Below are 22,762 nucleotides of genomic sequence, written 5' to 3'. Positions count from 1 at the left end.
AGAGCTTGGAAGCAAGTCCTTCTCTGTGAATGACTTCATTTCTAAAAAAAGGAAGCAAGGTGGGACATGGCCTATCTTTCACTGCGACTCCATTCACCTTCTCCTGTAGTCTGTGCCCAGATAGGCTAGTGAGGTGCTAGGTGTGGTCACTGGTGGTGAGTGCCAATAGTAACCAGTGATACATAGAGGGAGAGGCTCTTTGTCAGGCTTCGTCTGGAGCTGGAAACCTCCTCTTTGGGCCTGGTACCCTGCTTGTGTGGTCTAGCACTCACCCCCACGGTTGGCCCTGGGCTTCTCCGTTTGGCTAACTCTGCATGCCCATACGTAAAGACTTGTCCTGCTGTAGCGCTGGTCTCTCATGTAAGACCTCACATGGCAGTTGATACACCCCAAACATCCCGGTAAGAAATGTGCATATTTCAGAAGGCCCCAAATGGTCTGTTAAGTCAGCCTTTCCTCACAGTAGTCAAACACCACATCTATGGACCTCTAAACTCTACAGTTCTATGTTTCTTAAGAGAGAATGGGAAAAAACATATAGGCAAAGAATCTCAAAAGAATTTGTGGTGTTTGTCCTTGGGGCAAATGGACAGTGAGGATGCTTTGTCATTCTCTGAGATGGATTATCTATTTGTGCCCCTGTAGTTTTTGAAAATTCAATGGGAAGGGAATGGGGACACAGATCCCAGGATTGACATGAAATATCACCTGTCCACACTTCCCTGAAGCCCTGGCCTCCCTAGGCTCATATTATCACCTCAGAGCCAACATTCTGGGGCTGATCCCAGGCCACTGCCCCTCCTAACGCCTCCCCCACCCCCTGCTCCTAAGCATCCTATAAAAGTGAGGTCAGAGAGGAGAGGAAACTAGAATGAACAAAGGACCTCCGTGGCCGGTGAAATGTGTCTTTCATGTCATCATTTTCCATGTTCCTCTCCTTGCTCCATCTTCCTGAAGTCTCTCTGTTTGCTCTGCCAAAACCCGTGATGCCAAACCAGTCTGTTCCATCCCCATGCCCTGCCTGTGTTCTTAGCGTTCACAACACCAGAGAAAAGAAGAGCCCTTTAATACTGCTTCACCACACCACAGACTACTGCTGTCTCAGTTTCTTTCATTCACTCCTATCTCCAGCCCCCCTGGCCCTGCTCATGGGGGTTCCGGGGCACGTCTGAGTGCTGTTTCTCCTGCTGTTCATCTCACTGGGTACATTAGTTTCTTAACCGGCACCGTTATCAACTCCAGAGTAACCAATTTTCTTCTTTCCAAAAGTCTGAACTGACAAGAGGGATACCCTGGGACTGACCTGAGAACAGCAGGAAGCCAAGCTTCAGGCAGGGAGAACTTTTCCCTAGAAAAAGACAGGTCTGTATTTTGTTGCTCTTGTAAGATGGACATCTGCCCATACTTTAGGTGGAAAAAAGTTTTAAAAAGATGAGAGAGAACAAGTTTGGAAAGTAAAGGCTCAGGGAAAAATTTCTTCCTTTCCCTAAGAAGGGTTCTTCCAGGTGTAGTTCCTGGATTCACGTCAAGGAACCCGTAGATTCTTCTGGATATATATTTTCCTGCTTTGTGGGGTATTGGCTGCATGATCTGATAAGAGCTGTGGCTAAATGAAGCCTACGATTTGTATTCCCACAGCCACAAGTGTACTGGCTATTTCTCCTCCAGCTTTCCTCCCCCTTGGCTCTGGAAGGTTCATTACTTACAGTTACTGCAGAATCAATCTGAAGTGGCCAAAATCAGTGATGGAATTTAAAGCATAATAAATGCCCTGCCTCACAAATGCAGTTACACATGAAAGGCTTGGGAATGTTCTTTTGAGCAATCCTTTCCATTGCAGCATGTACTATTTTTTTTATCAATTTACCAGAATCATCTTAAGCATATTTTGAGAAGTATAATCCTGACAGCTACCCAGCAGATTTTCCCGGAGGCAGGTATTGTTGCAGAAAAACAATATTATTGATAAAAATCTTAGCATATTGGAGCTTGGAAGCGAAACTAAATACATCTCTTTCATTCTTCACACCAATCCTTTAGAGCTCCATTTCCTTAACCTCACCTTGCCTTCCACTTTCTCTTTGAATTTTTTTTTTATTAAAGTGTCTTAATACACCTCGAAGCACACTAATGAACTGTTGGCTTTGAGAGGCAGGCAGAATTTGAAGAGCACTGAAAAGATAATGCACAGATTGGGGTATCAATGATTTTCCCTTTTTGAGAGACTGCAGGTTCTAAGATAGCACTGGTATCTGGCCCATTTTTCTTGCTAAGTGCCCATCTTATGGATGAATCCTGTTTTATAGCATTCTGATACACAGAGGGTTGAACTTGAGCGTGAAAGACTGAAAAAAAAATATCAGAAAGACAGATGGCAGGCCGTCCTCCCCAAAACTCAATTTCATATTATGCATGTGATTGCTAATAGGCAAGCACTAAAAAACAATTTTCCTTGACGGAGAGGAGCTGATAAATTGTCAACATAAAGTTAGACTGTGGTTGCTCCAGCGATCGAAAGCTTGTCTATGAGTTTGGTCTCATCAAAGTCGGCTTCTTACAACCGTCACAAAATTTATGAATGCGTATGTCTATAAAGTGACTGAAAACCACCCCTAATGCATGTTTGTTTATTGTGTGTCAGCTCTGTGTGGCTTTAGCACATGCAAACACACACACACACACACACACACACACACACCCCAATGCATGTTTGTTTATTGTGTGTCAGCTCTGTGTGGCTTTAGCACATGCAAACACACACCCACCCACCCACCCACACACCCATACCCATTTTTTGTCCAGATCTCTTTTCCAGCCTTTGTATCTTGTACTGAAAAAGTCAGGAACCAACTGGGGATGTGATTTCCCTTTCTGTCCTGAGAGCTGACTTAAATAAAAAGATCTCTTAAATGGCTCCTGCAGGGTTTGGGTGTGTGCTGCACAGGGTTACACTAGCTTTACGGTGATGGAAGTAGATGCATTTGAGAGCAATTGAGAGCACTGATTATTCAGAGAAGAAAAAGATGTTTGAGAAAAATAAATAAAATCAAGTGGTTAAAAAGCAGCTCAGCTAATAATCTGCAACACAAAGCACCAAAGTTTCATATTATTCTTGCTAGAAAGATAAAGCCTATGCAGACACTGCAAATAAAGAGAAAAAACGATTTTCTTCCTTTTTTGTCTATTTAGTTTGTTTTTTAAAAAAGCAATTAGACATTCAATCCAGGAATATAAAATCATATTTTCTGGAAAGAGGGAGAGAGAGGGTGAAAATTTGCCCATACTGAAAATCCAACAGCTGTATACTATGTTTGATTTTTAAAATATCACTTAACATATTGAATATTTGCGTGGTTATCACATTCAGATTTTATGTCATTGGCTGCTGTTCACTTGAAAACAGTTATTTAATTGCAGATGAATTGTAACTGATTTGACATGCAGAGAATTTTCTGGAACAAAAGGATTGGGTGCTCAGATAATACTGTTTATAAAAGTTGCTACAATTACTAGAAAGGCTCAGTAGCTAACCAGCATTAGAAGTAAATACGTTGAAGAGCAAATAATTTTCTTTTAGTGAGAAAAAAGCGATCATCCTTAAAGCCAGGGATTTTAGGAAATGGTACATATAAGGGAAACCTTAGGTTGCCTGAAATGTAGGCTTTGCTTAAATTGTGCCGAATATCCAGACATTGCCCAGAATCTAAACACCTCACAGTGCACAGACTAAGTTGTTGGGTGACTGAGGTCTGTGTGAGTCTTCCTTTTCTGATTCGTTTTGCAACCCAAGATTTCAATGCATAAAAATTTTATTAGTATTTTTTCTTGAGTTACTGGTTCTTGGAAAATCATATTTCTGCTTTCAGAATGTCTATGTATACCAGTGTCTAAGATTCAAGGTGGGTGACGGAAGGAAATCCCAGTCCGCAATACAGGGCAGAATGATGGAAGGACAAATAAACTGAGAAAACTCCAAAAGGAATGATCCCATGACATAAATCCACATGCTTATTCTAGGGCCTGAGAACAGTCTTCTAGGTCTCCTTGTCAGAAGATAGTCATTATTTTCTTACAATGAAAGCAAAACGTTTTGTTAGAATGAGACAATCTTAATCTTCACATTCTTGTTATCCTGAACACTGATTAGCCCATTGGGCTGGTATTATACTAAGACTCCTTTTCCCATCTGCATTTGCTGAATTAGGTGGTTTCACTCCTGATTCCCTTGAGGACCAGATTTCTTTCTGCTCAGTGCACTTGCTGCTTTCATCTCTGTGTTGATACTGTTCCCTCTGTGTAGAGTTCCTTCCCTAATACCTCTGTCAGGTTATGTCTGTCCTTTAAGAGCTGTCTAAAGTCACACTCTCTTTGAGACTCTCTCCTCTTCCACCAGGCATAATTATTTACAGATCTTCTTGGACTCATGATGGAGTTGCATCCTGATGGACCCATCATCAGCTGAAACTATTTTAAGTAGAAAATACATATAATAGATGATCTAATGAACATCAGAGCTTAGCCCAGTCTTTACCTTAAACATGCTCACAACACTTAACATTAGCCTGCAGTTGGGCAAAATCATCTAACACAAAGTCTAGTTGTAAAGAGAGCATTGACTCACTTCACTCTGTATGACAGACTCTAGGTCCATCCACAGCTCTACAAATGACCTGATTTCATTCCTTTATGTGGCTGAGTAATATTCCATTTCACACACACGCGCGCACACACACACACACACACACACACACACACACATATACACCACAAGTTTTTATTGATTCATTGTTGATGGACATTTAGGTTGCTTCCCTGTCTGGCTATTATATATTATTGCATACATGTGGAATCTAAGAAAATTGGTACAGATGACCATATCTGCAGGGCAGGAATAGAGATGCAGACGTAGAGAATGGGTATCTGATCACAAGGAGGGAAGGAGAGGGTGGCATGAATTGGGAGGCTAGGACTGACATATATACGGTGCCATATGTAAAGCAGCTAGCTAGTGGCAATATGCTGTCTGGGAGCTCAGTTTGGTGCTCTGTGATGGCCTAGATGGGTGGGAGTGGGAGGCAGGTTCAAAAGGGAGGGGGGATGTGTGTGTGTGTGTGTGTGTGTGTATATATATAGCTGATTGACTTTGTTGTACAGCAGAAACTAACACAACATCGTAAAGCAATTATACCTGAGTTAAAAAAGAGCATTGAGAATCTCGTGTAATTTACTGAAAACTGTACTGAAAACCACTGAAAGTGAAAAAGAGAATGGATATAGAATGGCTGAAGTGTATCAGCCATTAACCTCATGATCACAGGGCTGTGGCTACCCGCCATCATGAGACTACTGTACCATATACTGGTAGCCCAGGAAAAGCTCAACATTCAAAATTTTGAAGTATGGTTTCTACTGAATGTATACCACTCTTGCACCTTGTAAAGTTGAAAGTTCATAAGTAAAGACATAAGTCAGGGGTTGTCTGTACTTCCTCCCATTATCCTTGAACAGATCTCTATTATCTCAGTCCTTTCTTTGTGTGCTTGCTCTGTTTTCTGGACCAAGGATTCTGTTTTATCCATCTTTGTCTTCCTAGTACCCAGTCCAGTGTGTAATATGCAACAGGTACACAATCAGTATTGACTGCATGATTGAGTGAAATCAATTCCTAAATACGTGGAACAAAAGGTGATGCTGAAGAATGAAAATTATAAATTGTTCTTAGTTACAATAGACTTCTCTTTTGATTCCCCCGGTTGTTATGGATGGATAAAGCTTGTTTTTGAAAAAGTTTCCATTATGTAGATGGAAAGCTTTAGGGGAAACCACATTTTGAAACTCTGGCTGGAGCAATTAAAATTAGTTATTTCATATCAGTCTGGAAGGAACAAAAGTAGATAAGCTCTAGGGTCAGCATATGCCTTGTTCAGCTTTCTTTAAAGGCATGGGGAGTAATAAAGCTTTCCATTTTATCTTCGGTGAAATAATACTGCTGAAATATCACCTCATTTTTGATGTCAGTGATGATTTCTTCTTACCTCCATGATGTCAAAAGGGAATTATTATTATTAGAATGACAGATTACTAATGATGCTGTAAAAAAAGAGGAAGAGCTGAAATCATTACAACCCAAACATCCAACATATCCCTTCTTGTCTGAGCCTCAACGTTTGAATAGAGTCACTTGGCAATATCACAGCTGTGTGAAAATTATTCTAAGTAGGAAGAAAATCAAGAGCAGGTGCCTATGAATTTTCACTAGCAGAGCACTAGCCTTTTAACGTTCTCAGGACTGGATGGCATAATTAGGAGGTGTGATTTCTGTATGCAGCAAGAAAAAGATTCTATGGGGGCCAAAATGTGTCACAGGCTTTTGTGGCATCTCTACTCCGCTGATGCTCTTTCCCCAAGAGGAGAACCACTGGCTGGGGAGGAAGTGTGGACGAGGGGCCTCTGCAGGCTTTGGATTCTGTTGCCCTCTATGGCATGGTGACAGTTTGGTCTGTTGGTTCGGGGCTACACTTACCCATTCACGTTGACTTCTGGGTTCTGATTCAGTGTTTTTGACCTACGGGCTGAGGGCTTGACAATATGGAGGTATCAGGCACCACCACTTTTGTGTCCTAGAGATAAAATCCACAGAACTTAACATTCCTCCACTGTGCCAAGGTTGCTTGGGATCTGGATGCTAATGGGTCATTAGCCAAACTGTATCACTCCCCTGATCTGTCCAGTGGACAGCGGGGGAAAAGATACATTTCAGAGAGAAGACAGTAGTTTCTTACAAAAGAACAGCTTAAGAATAAGAATGCTTTACATTTCCATGCTACTTTTCTTTGAGGAGTTTGGCAATTATGATATCGTTAACACCACTCATCATTAAAGAACTCAAGGACTTTGCCTCCAGGGTTATTCCAGGCGGGTTAAAAGATGCATTTCCCTTCAACTGGAAACTTACCACCGTTTCAGGCAACAATAAGCCAATTGAAAACAAACAAAGGGAAAAAGAGATAAATTTAATAAGAACTTGATATTGTGCTATATTTGGAATTAACAGAGAGGTGAATATGTATTGTATTAAAGAGAGTAAGGAAAAGAAATTTGTCACTGCTCATGGAATAAGGCAAGAGAGTATTAATCTCAGGCCATCATTTTATTTTTGCCTCAATTTAGGATCTGGCTTGTTTTTGCAGAGTCTAGTCTATCCCTAGGACAAAGTACAAAGTCATCTGAGCCCTCCTGAAGAATTACAAAATCCTTTCCAGACCTCCTCTCCCTTGTTGCAGTGACTGGGTTAAATGTTTGCTGGAATCTTTCTCAAATCAGCAGTGACCACGAGGCAATATGGCAGCTCTTGGTAACTGTGTGGCCTTCACTGGAATTTACTGGCAGGTCTTAGCCTCTTTCTTCCCAGGAGTCAGGGGCTGCTCCTATTAGGCAGATTCCATTCCACCCAGAGTTCCCAGAGGGGCTTGCACCCTAATGTAGAGAGTACACTCTAGGGAGGAAGTAATCTCAACCATCAAATGACGAAAGAACACTGAAGGCAAGTCCTGTTGTTTTGTTTCCAGCAAGGAAACAGAAGCCCAGAGTAACAAGGCTGCTTGTCCAAAGTTGCAGAGCAAGTTAGCAGCAGTGTGCTGGGGGTGGGATGAAATTTTCTGAATCCCCTCACCAGGTGTGCCCATATTAAGCCACTCTGTTTTCATGATTTCTACAAGAAGTCATGAGTTTGAAGGACATTTAACAAGGAGCTGTTGAGACCTGTTAAATATATTCAGAACTACCAAGTAATAATCAAGTGACTCTTGATTGTACTTCCAGAGTTCTAGACACTAGAATTGGGTATAAGTGGGATACAAGTTAAATACATGTTGATTTTTAAAAAACTGAATATGATAGCATGAAAAATATGTCATAGAATATGTCAACCATTAGTGAAGCCCTTTTAAAAGGAAAATTGAAGAAAACTTCAAAGTATCTTAGCAATAGGGCCTGGAAACTAAAAATTATATAATTCTATTGGATGAATATTCTCATCTCTCCATCGCCTTTAAAGGAACTAGAATATTGACCAAAGAAAGGACTATATTCTGGCCTTACTATAAATGATGTCCAATATTTATAAATTTATTTTTTTTAATGTTTATTGAATTTCTACTATGTGACCAAAGCTATTCTAGGTGCTTCAGCTTATATTGAGATGGGGGAGACAAATTCTATACAGACAAATTTATGAAACTGTGTTACGTTATAAGTGCTATGAAGAAAAATAAGGCAGCAGGATAAAGCAGATGATGGAGCACAGAGGGTGTGCTTGAGCTATTTTTATAGGAGGTGGTGAGGGAAGTGACATTTGAACAGAAATCTGCATGAAATGTAGGTGTGACCCATGGATCTATCTGAGGACAATATATACTCCAGGGAGAATAAACGGCAGGTACAAAAACCCTGGTGAAAGTGAGGTGTAAATACTGCTATCAGTCAAATGATAACTTATATGGATTGCTTCTGCGGACCATTGCAAACAATGAGCTGAAAGTTATGTTTCCAACATGGCAACTTAGCAATATCCACTGCCCACCGATAGTTCAGAGTAAACACATAGACACAGACAGAGACACACACAGAGTTAAGGCAGCAGCCCAGAGTTTCTCTCTCTTGAATATTGCTATAGAAAGCTGAGAACTGATTATAGAGATGGTTCTTTTGTTTAAATCTGAGTTTTCTTACTCAAAGCACTTTGAGGCCATTTTTTTAGTCTGATGGTGGAGGGCATCTCATCGTCTGTCATCCCCTTCCCCTCCTGCCTTCATCTCTCCTCAGAGGGTTCCGTTTATAAGTATGTAGATGTTTTAAGCAAACTTGAGCCTTTGTTGGCTTACAGGAGCCTAGAAACTCCATTTATTCCAGAGAACAACATCAAATTGGCCCTGCCCCCTACTTCATTTCTTGCATTAAAGGGCTATATTAGTCTTGCCATGATGCTAAATCAATAACAAAGAAAACCATTCGATCCATGTTTCTTTTGTTAAAGGGACAGATGACGTACTTCAGTTATATTTTGTATCTTATATTCAAATCAATATTCAGGATACTTAAGCAGGGAGAAATTTCCCAGAAATAAATGCATTTTCTATACTCAGAAGAAATCATTTATTATTCTAGAGTGTATGTGACTTCCAGAAGACACTCTGAACCATTGCTGATGAATTACCATTTTCCGTGGTTGCAGGTGCATATGCAGAGGTGTAGAAGTTAAGGGTTTGGATTGTCTAGATCAACCTTTATCAAATTCATAAAATGAGTTCCATAAACTTAGAACTTCACATATGGGCATGAATTGCGAGCTCACCATGGACCAGGTATTGTAGTACTCACTATGACTGTGCTACCACTTTATTTCATACTAGTCTCATGAAGGAGCTTCTATTGGCACTCTCACTTTACAGGAGAGGAAACAGACACTTAAGGAAGTTAAACAATATACTTAAGGTCATGGAGTCAGGAAAGGCAGGACCAAGTTTAAATCCTTGGCTGTCTGATGTCATAGCCTACAGGCTTAGTCACTCTTCAGTAAGGTGGTTTTGAGGTAAGGAGGGTTAGAAAAGGGACGTATCTTGAAGCCCTTGAGGTCTGTAGAGCTAGGTAACTGCTGCTTTGGACCACTGGATCCAGAGATTACTTTAGGGAAACAGAAATTGTGGACCTTTGCAGCTGTTGCTGGGGCACCTCAGTACATCAGTACACCAAAGAGTGCTGAGCCTAAAAAAAACGAGGAACTGTGCTTATGTTTACTTTTTAGTTCTAAAGTCTGGTTTTTTTTCTTTCTTTTAAAAATCTTAATTGGCCAAAGCCTCATAGTAGATGATATTATAAAATCCATTAGATTGAGAATATACTTACAAAGAAATGATCATAATTTTGGAAGGGCATTCATTAGTCAAATAGCCTCATATACAGAAAGGTCGTTAATCTTTGCATCATTGACATCATTTTCAAAGTGATCATCATTTTCCTTATTCTTAGTTAACAAAGACACAGGAAACCAAACTGGAAAGATCTAGAATTACTCAAAAATGGGATGCTCTTGTTTGTCTACCTGCTTTCTAAAAGCTGTATAATGGAAAATGAACTACCTGTAAGTGAGCAGCATACCTGGACTGCAGTTACTGACATACTTAGAGTTTACAGACACTTCACAGAATGGCTAGTGATTATGCCTCTAGTTGGTAAAATAGCTAGCTGATTAGTCCCGGCAGAAATGACATATCCCAAGCTAGAACTTCTGTCATGCCTTGGTAATGGGAAGTAAATTCTTTAAGATCAGAAACAATGTCAGTTATATTTAAAATGACACTGGAAACCACATTGTAATGGACCATTGTGCAGAGGTGAGCAGGGACTAAAACGAGATAATAGGATTTTAAAAATTTGATTTTATTGGTTCTCTCCTCTATTTGCATTTTTCATCAGGATAACCTCTGCCTGTAAGTTCTACTCTGGAAGTTTTTTCTCCTTCAATTTATTCTGGGTGTCTGGGTTGATTGAAAGGCAATATATGCGTGGTCTTACAAAGGCTGAATGGGTTGACAGAATTTTTGGTCTTCCCTGAAAATTCATCTATTGATTTGACAAGACAGTTACATTTTGTGAAGCTTGGAATACCATAGTCGTCATTTCAAGACAACACAGAGCTGAAGCGAGGCTTCAGGGGAAGCACTGATATGTCTGGACACCTGGAATGTTTCTCAGTCTCAGATAGGAAGAAACACCCAGATGGTATCTAGTCTGTTCACACTTGTCTAGGAGGAGAGACTCCTACGTGGTGAATTTTGTGTATGCTTTTAGAAATCCCCAGAGAAAGACCAAAACCCCACTGTCCCCTACATTAGTGCTGGGTGTGCGTGTGTGTGTGTGCTAAGTCCTTTCAGTCGTGTCCGACTCTTTGTGACTGTATGGACTCTCACCCCTCTGTCCATGAGTTTGTCCAGGCTAGAGTACTGGAGTGGGTTGCCATTCCTCCTCCAGAGGATCTTCCGACCCAGGGATCGAACTTGAGTCTCTCATGTCTCCTGCGTTCTTTCCTACTAGCACCACCCGGGAAGCCCAGTGCTGGGCGTACCTCCAAGCTGAACTTCTCTTGGTACAATTAAAACTCATTGCAACCAATTAGCCTCTTGGGCAAAGAAAAAACCAGTCTTCTCATAACAACACTTAACATGTTTTTAAGCGATCTTTAACATATCACTGAGTTGCAGCGGAAGGCAGGTTATTATTGAATACTGTTATACTTTGCAGAGAGATAGAGCCTCAAAATGTTAATATCCAGAAAAAAAGCCTTGAAAGATGATTTAATAGAAAGAAAATGGTGATCAACAAATGCTAATATGAAGTGATGATGAATAAATGAGGTTAAAATGACTCTATTTTCTAAAAGGAATTCTCAGCTGATGGCTCAAGGGAATGCTATGGATGTGGTACATTCTGATTTTCAGAAGGTGCACTGGTAAAGAGTAATGATATCCTAGTAGGCAAGGTGGAGAAGGTGAGCCAGATCATGGTATAATCATCTGGGTGCATAGCTGATCGAACGGTCACATCTAAAAGACACTGATGTCAATTAGCAGGTTCTCTAGTAGTATGTTATAGGACTCGGGACTGTCAACATTTTCATTGATATTTCAGAAAAAAAGAGAGCATGCAATTCTATTCAGCTAACATGTACTGAATGGCAATTACATGCAGCATACTGTGCTGGGTGCTAAGGGAAGAAAGCAGAATAAGAAAGCACCCAGGATCTATCACAGTGTATGGGAATGAAGAAGGAATCTGAAATGAGAGGATCTGGATATTTCTCTCAGTTTTGCCATTTACCATTCACATGTCCCTAGACAAGTCAATTCATATTTCTATGGCTCAGTTTTTAACCTGTCTTCAAAAATTGGAAAGAGATAATTACCAAAAATCATGGGGGTCACCTGGGGTTATATGAAAGTGCTTTATAAAATGGAGAGAAGATAGCAGAACCCGTGTTATCTCGTTTGATCTGTAGGAAGATTCTTTGGGTTATATGCTATTAAGAGTTTTATCTTGCAGGTGAGAAAACTGAGGCACATAGAGCTTTAGTAAAAACTAAAAATGCTATTTTAGCACAGAGGAGAAGGGACAGGTGAATTGGGAGAAATGCAAAAAGAAGTGATGTTTGAGTGGTAACATATTGGTTCAGTAAAAGTTCTCCAGGTGGAAGTGTGGCAGAAAGGCATTTTTAGGGGAAAAATAATATCATGGTCAAAAGGATAGCAGTGTGAGTATGCAAATGTATTTCAAGAAAGATTGGACTGATTTTATTAGAGCATCAGTATTAGGAGTTCTAAGAAATTATGATGGAGATGGTGGTGGGCAAGGATCAGATTCTTGAATATGTTGGCACTATGAACTATTGAAGACTTAGGAGTAGAGAAGTAAATGGTCACCAAGACTTTGGGAAGATATTCCATGGAGCCAAGTTCAGGACAGACTGGAGAAGTAATTTTTCTGGGAGGTAATTTTGGGGTTTCTCATGACAGATCTGGAAAAAGGGCATTAAACTGGAGGAATAGCAATAGGAGCCAGAGAAGGCGATGGCACCCCACTCCAGTACTCTTGCCTGGAAAATCCCATGGCCGGAGGAGCCTGGTAGGCTGCAGTCCATGGGGTCGCAAAAAGTCGGACATGACTGAGTGACTTCACTTTCACTTTTCACTTTCATGCATTGGAGAAGGAAACGGCAACCCACTCCAGTGTTCTTGCCTGGAGAATCCCAGGGATGGGGGAGCCCAGTGGGCTGCCGTCTATGGGGTTGCACAGAGTCAGACACGACTGAAGCGACTTAGCAGCAGCAGCAATAGGAGCAGGTGGATTCCACTGATTTTGGCAGCACATTACAGTGGCAGGTGATCAAGAAGAAGGGTTTGATATCTTAATATCATAGACTCGGTTTAATAAGATTTAAACGAAGAACTAAAATTCCAGGTGATTGAAAGAGTAATAATTCCCTTCTAGTTTGCTATCATCTTGAGTCTTGTCAGTATACACATTCAATCAGGAGTATGTTTGCATATGAAAAGCCTTCAATTCCAAAACTGACCTAGCTTGACATTGAAAATCCTGGTGGCGTGACTCTGTTGCACACTAAAGTGAACAGGAAACAAAAGAGGACCATGTGCCACAGGAAATAATTCTCAACTACAGATCAAATCTTTTAATAGTCAGTATTATGTTTATAAAAATATTTTTGAGAAGTACTTTTTCAGAAGATTATCTCTGTGTGCATGTGGGGGTCAGAATGGAAATCTTCTTTTTGTCCTTCTGTAATCTAGGAGTTGATGTCTTTTGTCACAGAACTTCAGTACGTATTACTAACACTAAATGGACAGAAGGGAGCGAGAAATGAGGCAGGAAATGACTATCGTAATATTGGTGAAATATGTTCTGGAAGATGCACTAACTTGATTTCTTAATAAGTATCAAAGATTAATCACATTAAATAATGTTTTGTAACCCCAAATCACTGGATACACTTCAGTGATTCAAGAACTTCCTGATGCAAAATACATTTACCTTGGGAGAGGTGCTACAGATTTCATCAAATCCTTAAAGGTATCTAGTGCCAAGTCGCTTCAGTCATGTGTGACTCTTTGCAACCCCATGGACTGTAGCCTGCTAGGCTCCTCTGTCCATGGGACTCTCCAGGCAAAAATACTGGAGTGCATTGCTATGCCCTCCTCCAGGGAATCTCCACAACCCAGGGATCAAACCCACGTCTCTTAGGTCTCCTGCATTGGCAGGTGGATTCTTTACCACTAGCGCCACCTGGGAAGCCCCTCTGACACCCCAAATAAAACAAATCACTGGTAAAATAATGGAAGGGCCTTACTCTACAGAACAGATACAACAATGAATTTTTAAAAATGAACAAGAGAAGTTTCTAACTTAAAACATGACAATGTTTGTGGGCTTAGACTAGACAAAAAATTTCCTGTAGCCAATTAGCACCCTCTAAATTTTTGCTTTTGTTACTTCATGTTTGGATATTGATGAAAGATTCTTAAAGCTGAATTATATCAGCAGGCTGAATAAACTAGTGAACCTACAAAGTATTTTTTCTCACTATTATTATTTATACTTTGACTCTTTAGACTATAACGAGGCTGGATAGATTTCAGGAATCATTTGGCTCAACACGTAGCTACAGGCAAATTCATAGCCAAGTTATCCCAGATGGGGAAACTGCTTATTTTTAAGTATCTGGAGCTCTCCCATCCTCTGTTAGTAATGTTTGTGTGTGTCAGAGTGGGAACTCCTAAATCTGAGGATTTTCAAGGCATCATTCTCAGCACGGTATCGACATAACAGAGATTCTCTGTCTGCCTGTGTTTCCCAGACCAGGATGTTCCACCATACCCTGAGAGGTAGGATATCATCATGTATGTGGATAAATACTCTAGAAATGACAGTGCTGCTGGTGGGCATTTAAGAATAGAGTATAAATTGGAATGGTTCCATCCAAGGGACAGGAGGTAAGGAGGCGACCCCATGAGTCCTTCCTTCCCCTATTTCCCTGATTACATTATCTCCATTTGCCCTACTGTGCTATATCTAGGAAGTTCCCCCAGACCTAGACCTACTCAAGAAGGTAGAATATTGATGCACTGCACCTGAAAGGAGAGGCCCATTATGTGAAGATACATGGCCAACAATGAGACTTAAACAACAACAAAGCCCCTGAGGCTTAAAAAGTGGCTGGTCTAGATGGTGGCTCAGATGATAAAGAATCCATCTGCAATGCGCGAGACCTTGGTTCAATCCCTGGGTGGGGAAGATCCCCGGGAGAAGGGAATGGCTACCCACTCCAGTATTCTTGCCTAGAGAATTCCGTGGACAGAGGAGCCTGGCAGGCTACAGTCCATGGGGTCACAAAAAGCTGGACATGACTGAATGACTAACACTTTCACTCCATCAGATAACACAGCAAATGGAGACAGAGACATGGAATGTCAGCTCACAGCAGGGGAAACTTCACTGGAGAAGAGAGGGCAGCTTTCCTGAGGCCTGGGGTGTGGAGGCAACTCCAATTTATATACCACTGTCAGCCTGGATTTGCAGATACAGCTTGGCACTTCTTTGGCTAGAATTCTTGACCATGGCTATATGAGTGGGCATCGTATACCCTAGAAAGAAAGGTAAATCTCTGTAAACTGGTGCTGTGCAATCTGCTCAGATACCAAGGGAAGGTCTTAATCAAGCAAGAGGTTTTTCTTTTAAAAAAATTACATTTATTTTTCCTTTGTTGAGGTCCATTTTGTGCCGAGCCCTTCTTTGGACTTAATATGTTAAGCACTGAAACAGAGCAGTGACCAGACAGGGCTCTGGAGCTTCAATGCCTGGATCAATCCTGACTCCTCAGGAGCTACCTAAGATCTATAAGAATGAATGTGGGCAAAGTACTGAAGCTCTGCAAGTCTCAGCTTCACCACCTGCAAAATCGGCATCATAAAAGAATGTAAACCTTGAACAATGCCCGGCACAGAGGACGTTTTTATATGAAGCTGTGGGGATTCGCTAAAATCAGTATAAAATGGCACAGTCCCTGCCAGTCTTCAGTAAATGGTACTTCTGTTACCATTATTACTGTCAGTGACAACAATGATGACGCTGAAGAGTCACGGAGGAAGTCAGAACAGCCCATGTGCCAAGGTCATAGGAAAAAAAATGGAGGAAAATGGAGTGACCTGCATCGAGCAAGGCTTAACATCTTGAATCTTTAACTAAGGGGAAAGAAATAAGCAAACAATGGTAATAAATTAGGGAGAATATTGGGAGTATGGAGAAATTATCATCGCTGTTTCTTTTTATTTGTGTTTATTGTGTGGTGGGGGGGTGATTACCAGTTTTATTTGAATGTTTTATAAGCTGTTAGATTTATTTACTGAGAATGAACAGATAAATAGGGATGTTATTCAGCTGTGTCATGTCACGGCTTCTCATCAGCTCTTCCACTCACTTCCAGACAAGGTTAATTAATGAGGGAAGTTCACTGTGGAGGAGGAGGGGGAGAGCTGGATCTGCTGGGTGATTCATCTTATTGGGGGAACAGGGGATGAAGCAACTCTCATGTGAGCAGTGCTGGGGAGGGAAGTCAGCACTGGATGGAGACTCGCAGGATATGTTGAGAAAGATGGTACTGTCAGAGGACTGTGATCACTTTAACATGATATAATTCATCTTTTTTACTTTTGTAAATTATGAAAATATGTTAACACATTTACAGGAGACTTGGAAAATACAGAACAAAGTTGCCTATAGTTCCACTATGTTTTACAGTTATCATAAGTCGATAAACTAAGATTTTTAGTTGGAGTTTCACTGCAAGACTCTCAGAAATTAATAGAAGGAAGGTATAGAGCAGTAGAAGAATAGAGTAAACCTGAAAGGCATTATCCACACAATAAAGATTTATACAGTTTTCACATAAGAGTAGGATACACGTTCCCATAGACTATAAACTAGGAGGCCCTAGAACATATCCAGAGGCCTAAGACCAGGTGCAGAAGTTTCATGGTCTAAAAGTATTGAAATCATAGAGTCTGTTCTCTTATTACTGTGGGATTATGTTAGAGATCAATATCAAAAGATATTTGAAAATAACCCACATATTTTCAAGTGCAGTGTGCCATTTACCAGGAGAGATCTTTGACTATGATCACTTTAACATGATATAATTTGATAGAAACTGGAACAGCTTCTAAATCTCTTCTAATCCTGGATGTTCAAGGTTGTACTTTTTAATATTTTGTTTCCCTTCTTAGAGCAAGGTGTCTTAATCCTAAACCAGAGGAGTTCCAGAAACATTCTTCTTCTATTTGCGGCTTCATGGAGGGCTCTTTTCATTCACCTCTCCCAGGTGACATGTCACTCAGGGAGACCTTCAGTGAGCCGATCGAACGTGGTCCCCGTCAGCCATTCCCTCACATTAGCTTGCTTTACTCTTCGCCTAAGAGTGTGGCCTTGTGGCTAAGTGCAGGGGATGTAGAGCCAGACTGCCAGAGTTAAAACCCCAGTCTTGTCCCTCCCAGTGTGTGACCTTGGGTGTTTAATTAACATCTCGAGGCTTAGTTTCTTCATCTGTAAAATGGAAACAACGAAAATACTTCCTTCTTGGACAGTCGCAAAGACATACAAACTGTCTCACACTCAGCATACTGTAGTGAGCCCAAATGTTGGCTGTTTTAGCCTTCATTGCTCTCTGAAATCACTTTATTTACTTATTGTGTTCTTTTTCCTTGCTGCTTGTTAGCAGTTAGCAGGGACTTTTTGTTGTTCAGTGCTGAGTTTAGGATCTCAGATAGGCTCCACAAATATATTTATATATTTGTCAAAATAATGAATGAATATTCTATCAGTATTTAAGAAATTTCAGATCATGGAGCAAAACAGGTTGCCTGAGCTGTCCGAATGATAGGACAGACCAACAGAACCCAAGTCACTTATTCTCTTGCATGGACTGGAACTCACACTATTTCTCTATGTTGTTGTTATTTTTACCACACCTCCTACTCTGTGGCAAAGCTAAATTGCTGCAAAGTTTTATAATCTCTAGTTTGTTGTATGAAAGTAGTAACAATTTTCTGTTGGTTTTCAAACAATTAAGTTATCTAATGATACTGAATTATACTAGATATTGCTTTTTCAAAATACACCTCACCCCTTCCACCCTTCTTTCCTTCTGGGATATGCCTGCTACAAACCAGTACAAACTGGGAAAGACGAAGAACTGAAATGGGAAAAAGTTGGAATACCAATAATGCATCTTTCTAGCGTTAACATGACAATAATCGCTACATCGAATAGTTTGCCTATAGAATTTCAAACTGGCTGAGACTACACAGCTAACAACTAATAAATGTATAGTGTTTCAGTGAGGCAGGAAAATACAAAATTGGTATAAGATAGTCTGTTTTCTGTCCTCCGACTTACCCTTTATCACAGGACTACAAATCGCTCTGTAGGTGGAGCAGATGCACCCGGTGCTGTCCAAGTACCTATCTCTCCCTTGCCTCGATCCCTGTTAAAAATTAAGGGTGTTCCCCATGTGCCCTTTGGGCTGTGGGACAGCCCATCTAAAGATTGTCCCTAGAAAGACCTGCTTTGCCATTGCTTTATTTTTTCCAGAGAAGAATTAATATCAAAGAAAATGTCTGACTCCGACTTTTCTGAAGCTGCTTCTGTCCTGATGACTTATATAAGGTTTTCAGAGTCTGACGAGAATGATTGTTACTATCCCTGGCAAGGCTAGAACACTGACCCACAAGAACTGGGCTACTGGAAGCTCTGGACTCTCCAATGGGAAGAGGTCACGCCGGCGACAGCCACAGTGCATTCCATTTGTTCGCCCTCCTCATATAATAAATACTGTTTGAGAGATTGGTTAGTGTGTTGTAAAATTGATAAGATTCAGGTTGCCAAAGGCATTTCATGAATTTCATAGGTCTTAATTTATGTTGCTATGGTAACCGAAATGTTGGAATTTCCCAAGATTAGAGCTTTTATATTCTTAACTTTAGAACTGTAAAATAATGTAGATTATGACTCTGGACTTGGCCTGTGCTCTTGCGTGAAACATATTTTCTGTATGTGAAGTGTCCTAGCTATGCTAAGGTGTGAATGAACATTCAGCCACTGTAATTTCAAAATTAGGATTTCTGACATCCAACCTGATTTTCTTATCTACATGTATGACTCTTGGTGGCCAAGATGTTTTTTTTTCAAACAGACAGTCTTTCTCTAAAGAGAAAGAGGGGATTGGAAGAGGGAGGTGGGAGAAGTAGAATTTTTATAGTAGTAGTTCTAGAATAGTCATCTTAAGGACTAATGTGAATCTGGCTCACCTTCTCCATCAAAGTGAATTTCTAGCATGTGCTGAAGCACTTGATGCATTATTAACATGTGTTTTAAGAAAAGACACTCTGTTGAAGCATTTAGCGAGCCAGCACTGTCTGAAGTGAGAATGTGAGATATAATGAGTCCCCTGCCTTGAGACAGGAAGATAACTAAGAACCCCGTGCACTGCTCACAATCACATGTATTGATCCTGTGGACCCAAAGCAGCTGGGACACGCAATGCAAATGACCTAGGATGGACCCGAGACAGGAGTCTCACCCCTGCTGGAACCCAGCTTACCTTATATCCTGATGATTTGATGTGCACGCCACGTTTGGTCAGAGTAGATTTCATTCGGATGAAAAAGGAACGCTCAAGGGTGTTGTCAGTGGTGAGCAGACTGGGGCTGGTTGATTCCACTGAAGAATATAAAAATACATACACATGATTTAGATCTCTGCGCAGCCCCTTTCAGCTACTGCTCAGGGGCAATCCTTGAGTTCACTAAAAATAAATGACTGATGGGTGCTAAGAGCGTAGTAATCAATTTATCTCATTTAGAAAATGTTTACTTTGCAGAAAATAAAAAAGAAAAATTAATGTATCCCAAGAAACTCCATTTTGGTTTTGAGCAAGAGCTTTTCAGGTCTTTTTGGGTTTCAGCAGCTCTCTAAGTGGGGTCTGATAGTAATTGTAGAATATCATGAGGCTTGGCTGGTGCACACAGAGAGAACAGTCATGAAAAAGAAGGACCCCAGAGATTTATGGGATCAACCAAGACTCAGGTGGAGATGCTTCTGATCAGAGTCAGGATGACTTGCTTTTTGTTCTCCTTGCAAATCCCTTCTTGGATCAGTTGCTTGCTGGGAAGTTCTGAGCACCATGACACCACCAAGATTGGGGCAGCCATACCCTGGCCAGTGTCCTTGCCCTTCTGAGTTATTTTCCTTCATTATGGGGAATAAGAGGCCTGAAGTCTTCCCAACCGACTGGAGATAGAGGGCTGAGAATGGGCTATACGGATAATAACAAAAACGACTCCAAAGGTCAGCTTGCTCTTGCTGTTGCTAGTGGCAGCTTCTCTCCAGCCCAGAACAGAAAACATCCTCTGTGTTTCTACCTCTTTGCTTCTGAGAAAATCATAGTTTCTTCTCTTAAGGCAGCTACTCTTTCCCTTTCAATGTATTTAAGATTAAGCAGAGTATGTTTTGACTTATAAAACTTAAAATTGTAGCTTTCATTCTTGCTGATCCAAAACCACCTTTATGCAGGTCAGGAGGCAATGCAAATCTATTTTGTTTAGAAATAAGTTTCTATGGTATTTTATACATTTAAGTACTTTCCTGAAAAGAAATTAACTTGGGGGTTTTAATGCCTAAAAAGACTCAAATTTTACTCTTCTAAAATATACTTTAAAGTTTTTCTTATTATTCTAAAGTTAAAAAAAATTTCAACAACAAAACATTTTGAGCAGCTCTACAAGAACACTAATTTTCTTTAGGATGAAGGTCAAGAAATATGTGTAACAAAGAGATTTAAGAATTAAGTAGATGAGAAAATAGCTATTAAAAACAAAGAAAAAATGGGCAAAACAAGCTTTTCAATTTCAAATTCTGAAACATATTCCATATATTTCTATGGGGAAGAAACATCTATTTTTTTATATTAAATTTGATGCTCTGATGAAAGAAGAGTGAGATAATAAGAGAAGCCTTACTATTTGTGGTTGGGGGCTTGTATCATTCTTGCCTTCACCTGACTATATTTTCCTATACTTATGGCATTTCTATTCTAGGGTGATGGAACCACTGACAAGTGTCCCTTCTTATGTGTCTCTCTCAAGATTTTCTCCTTTTTTTTGTCTTAGCATGGATCTGATGTCATTTTAAATGTACAGCTTTTTATCACTCGAGGGAAAAGCAGAGCCATGTTATATTTAGTACTTTCATTTCTTCTGATTAAATATGAATTACTATGAAATTTTTCTCATCATCTAACACGCCATAATACGCCAACAGCTTTTTAATACACTATATAAGCACAAACTTCTGCTCTAAGAGTTTAATTTGCCCCTCTAATCCAATCACATCAACCTTATTTCTCTTATCAGAGATTCCCATTTTGAATTAAATGAGCTCATTAGTTTTAATCAAAAGCAGAGAGATCAAAACTTAAACGTAAATGCTTTAGATCAGAACTGTCAGTCAGCCGTGCAGTTCTATTTTACTAAAACACAAGATCAGAGACCCTTAGAACCAATTTTTCTCGTAAGGGATGCCGAGAGCTTGAAGATGCTATATCCCGCCCCCCCCCCCCCCTTCTTTTTTTCCTTCCTCCCAAGGACAGATTATACATTTAAGGTTAGACTTAATTTATAGCAGTTTTTCATCCTGGTGGAAATGGAAAAGTATGCCAACCTTCTAGGGTTCCTTTCACGTTTATTGGCCCCAGTCCTCAGAGACTTGAACTAACGTTGAAGCCATCAGAATCCACATCACAAACTCAGCTTTAAGAATTCAGCTCTGTTCAGTGAGATTGTGTTTGCAACAGCCGAGGAAAAATGCAACTTCCCAGGAAAGTGAACTGTGTTTTAGGGCTGAGGTCCAAGAAACCCTGATCCAGGAAGGAAGGAACCACGTAATTGTAGGAAGGTGAATAATTCAGGCATCATTAGAAATTGTTATCATTTTCAGTACATGGAACTTTCACAGGTAAACGCTTAGTGGATACTTTAGAGACCCCAGCAATGGTGGTTCCCCTTAGGGGACGAAATGAGAGACACAAACTCTACATGAGCTATGAAGGTGAACACTGCATCCTGCTCTGGCTGGGCAGTGAATACAGCACTCCTCTGCCCCGTGGGTTAGATCGCCAATATATACAGGAGCAGAAGGAAATGGCAACTTACTTGCCTGGATTCTTCCCTGGAGAATCCGCATGGGCTGAGGAGCCTGGTGGGCTACAGCCCATGGGGTTGCAAAGAGTTAGACATGACTGAGCGATTGAGAATATGCAGGAGCAGCCTTCATTAAAACCAGGATAACTGGTGTGAGAGGAATTCTGAGGTCAGATTTTGCCCCAGTGAAATCTAGATTGAAAATCAAAACAATAACTGCTCCTTACGCTTTCTTTCAAGAGCATGGGGGTTTAGTGCAAAGGGCGGTGAGGGAGAAGGAGAGAAGACAACTTAGAAAAGAGTTTAATTTCTGATAAAGACTTCTGCTTTAACATGCCTTTCTGAGGACAGGGGCAGAAGTAACCTGCCACACTGGCCCTTTCAGAGGCTACCTAACAAACTAATCCCCAGTACACATGTACCATGGCCGTGTGACCTCAAGGGCTGGGAAATGCGCTCTGATTATCCCAGCTCTGACAGGGATGTCTCTCATGTAAAGAGATGTAATCTGCATGTGACAGATAAGAGCAGTAGTTTTAGAAGAGAAGCTTTCTAAGGGTCTCAGGTGAGAAGCATGGATTTTGATGAACATTCTACTGGGAGAGAACCAAGGGAGCTTGGCCTTGGTGATGTGTGACATGACTGTAGCATGGAGAAAGGATGTGTGTGTGTGTGTGTGTGTGTGTGTGTGCGTGTGTGTGTGTGTGTGTGTGTGTGTGTTTTGGGTGGATATGAAGAGAGGACAACATAATGAGAAAAGTATCCTTAAGACTGGTGCTCTGTAAAGACTGTGGAACCAATCTATGTCAAAAAAGCGTTTTAGAGTGCTTTCCAGATATCACAAGCTTTTCTGTCAACTTTTTGAGACAGGCCAGGATTGCTGCATGATCTGATAAAAAAAGAAAAATTGGGATTCAGAGAAGTTATATCGCTGCCTGAGACAAAGG

At 40.6% G+C, this 22,762-nt stretch overlaps 1 protein-coding gene across 5 annotated transcripts in view; it reads right to left on the bottom strand.

Annotated features, from left to right (window-relative positions):
- The window catches only part of NPAS3 (neuronal PAS domain protein 3), a 959,897-nt gene that overhangs the window by 47,146 nt on the left and 889,989 nt on the right, over positions 1–22,762 (bottom strand). For all 5 annotated transcript variants that reach the window (XM_018066431.1, XM_018066432.1, XM_018066433.1 and 2 more), the window contains one exon: positions 19,220–19,338. In XM_018066431.1, coding sequence (XP_017921920.1) covers positions 19,220–19,338 — 119 coding nt within the window. The remainder of the gene's footprint in view (positions 1–19,219; positions 19,339–22,762) is intronic.

Source organism: Capra hircus, chromosome 21, assembly GCF_001704415.2.
Source record: "Capra hircus breed San Clemente chromosome 21, ASM170441v1, whole genome shotgun sequence".
In the NCBI taxonomy this organism is placed as follows: Eukaryota; Metazoa; Chordata; class Mammalia; order Artiodactyla; family Bovidae; genus Capra; species Capra hircus.
The sequence above is the reverse complement of the archived record's forward strand: the minus strand, read 5'-3'. Positions and strand labels throughout refer to the sequence as shown.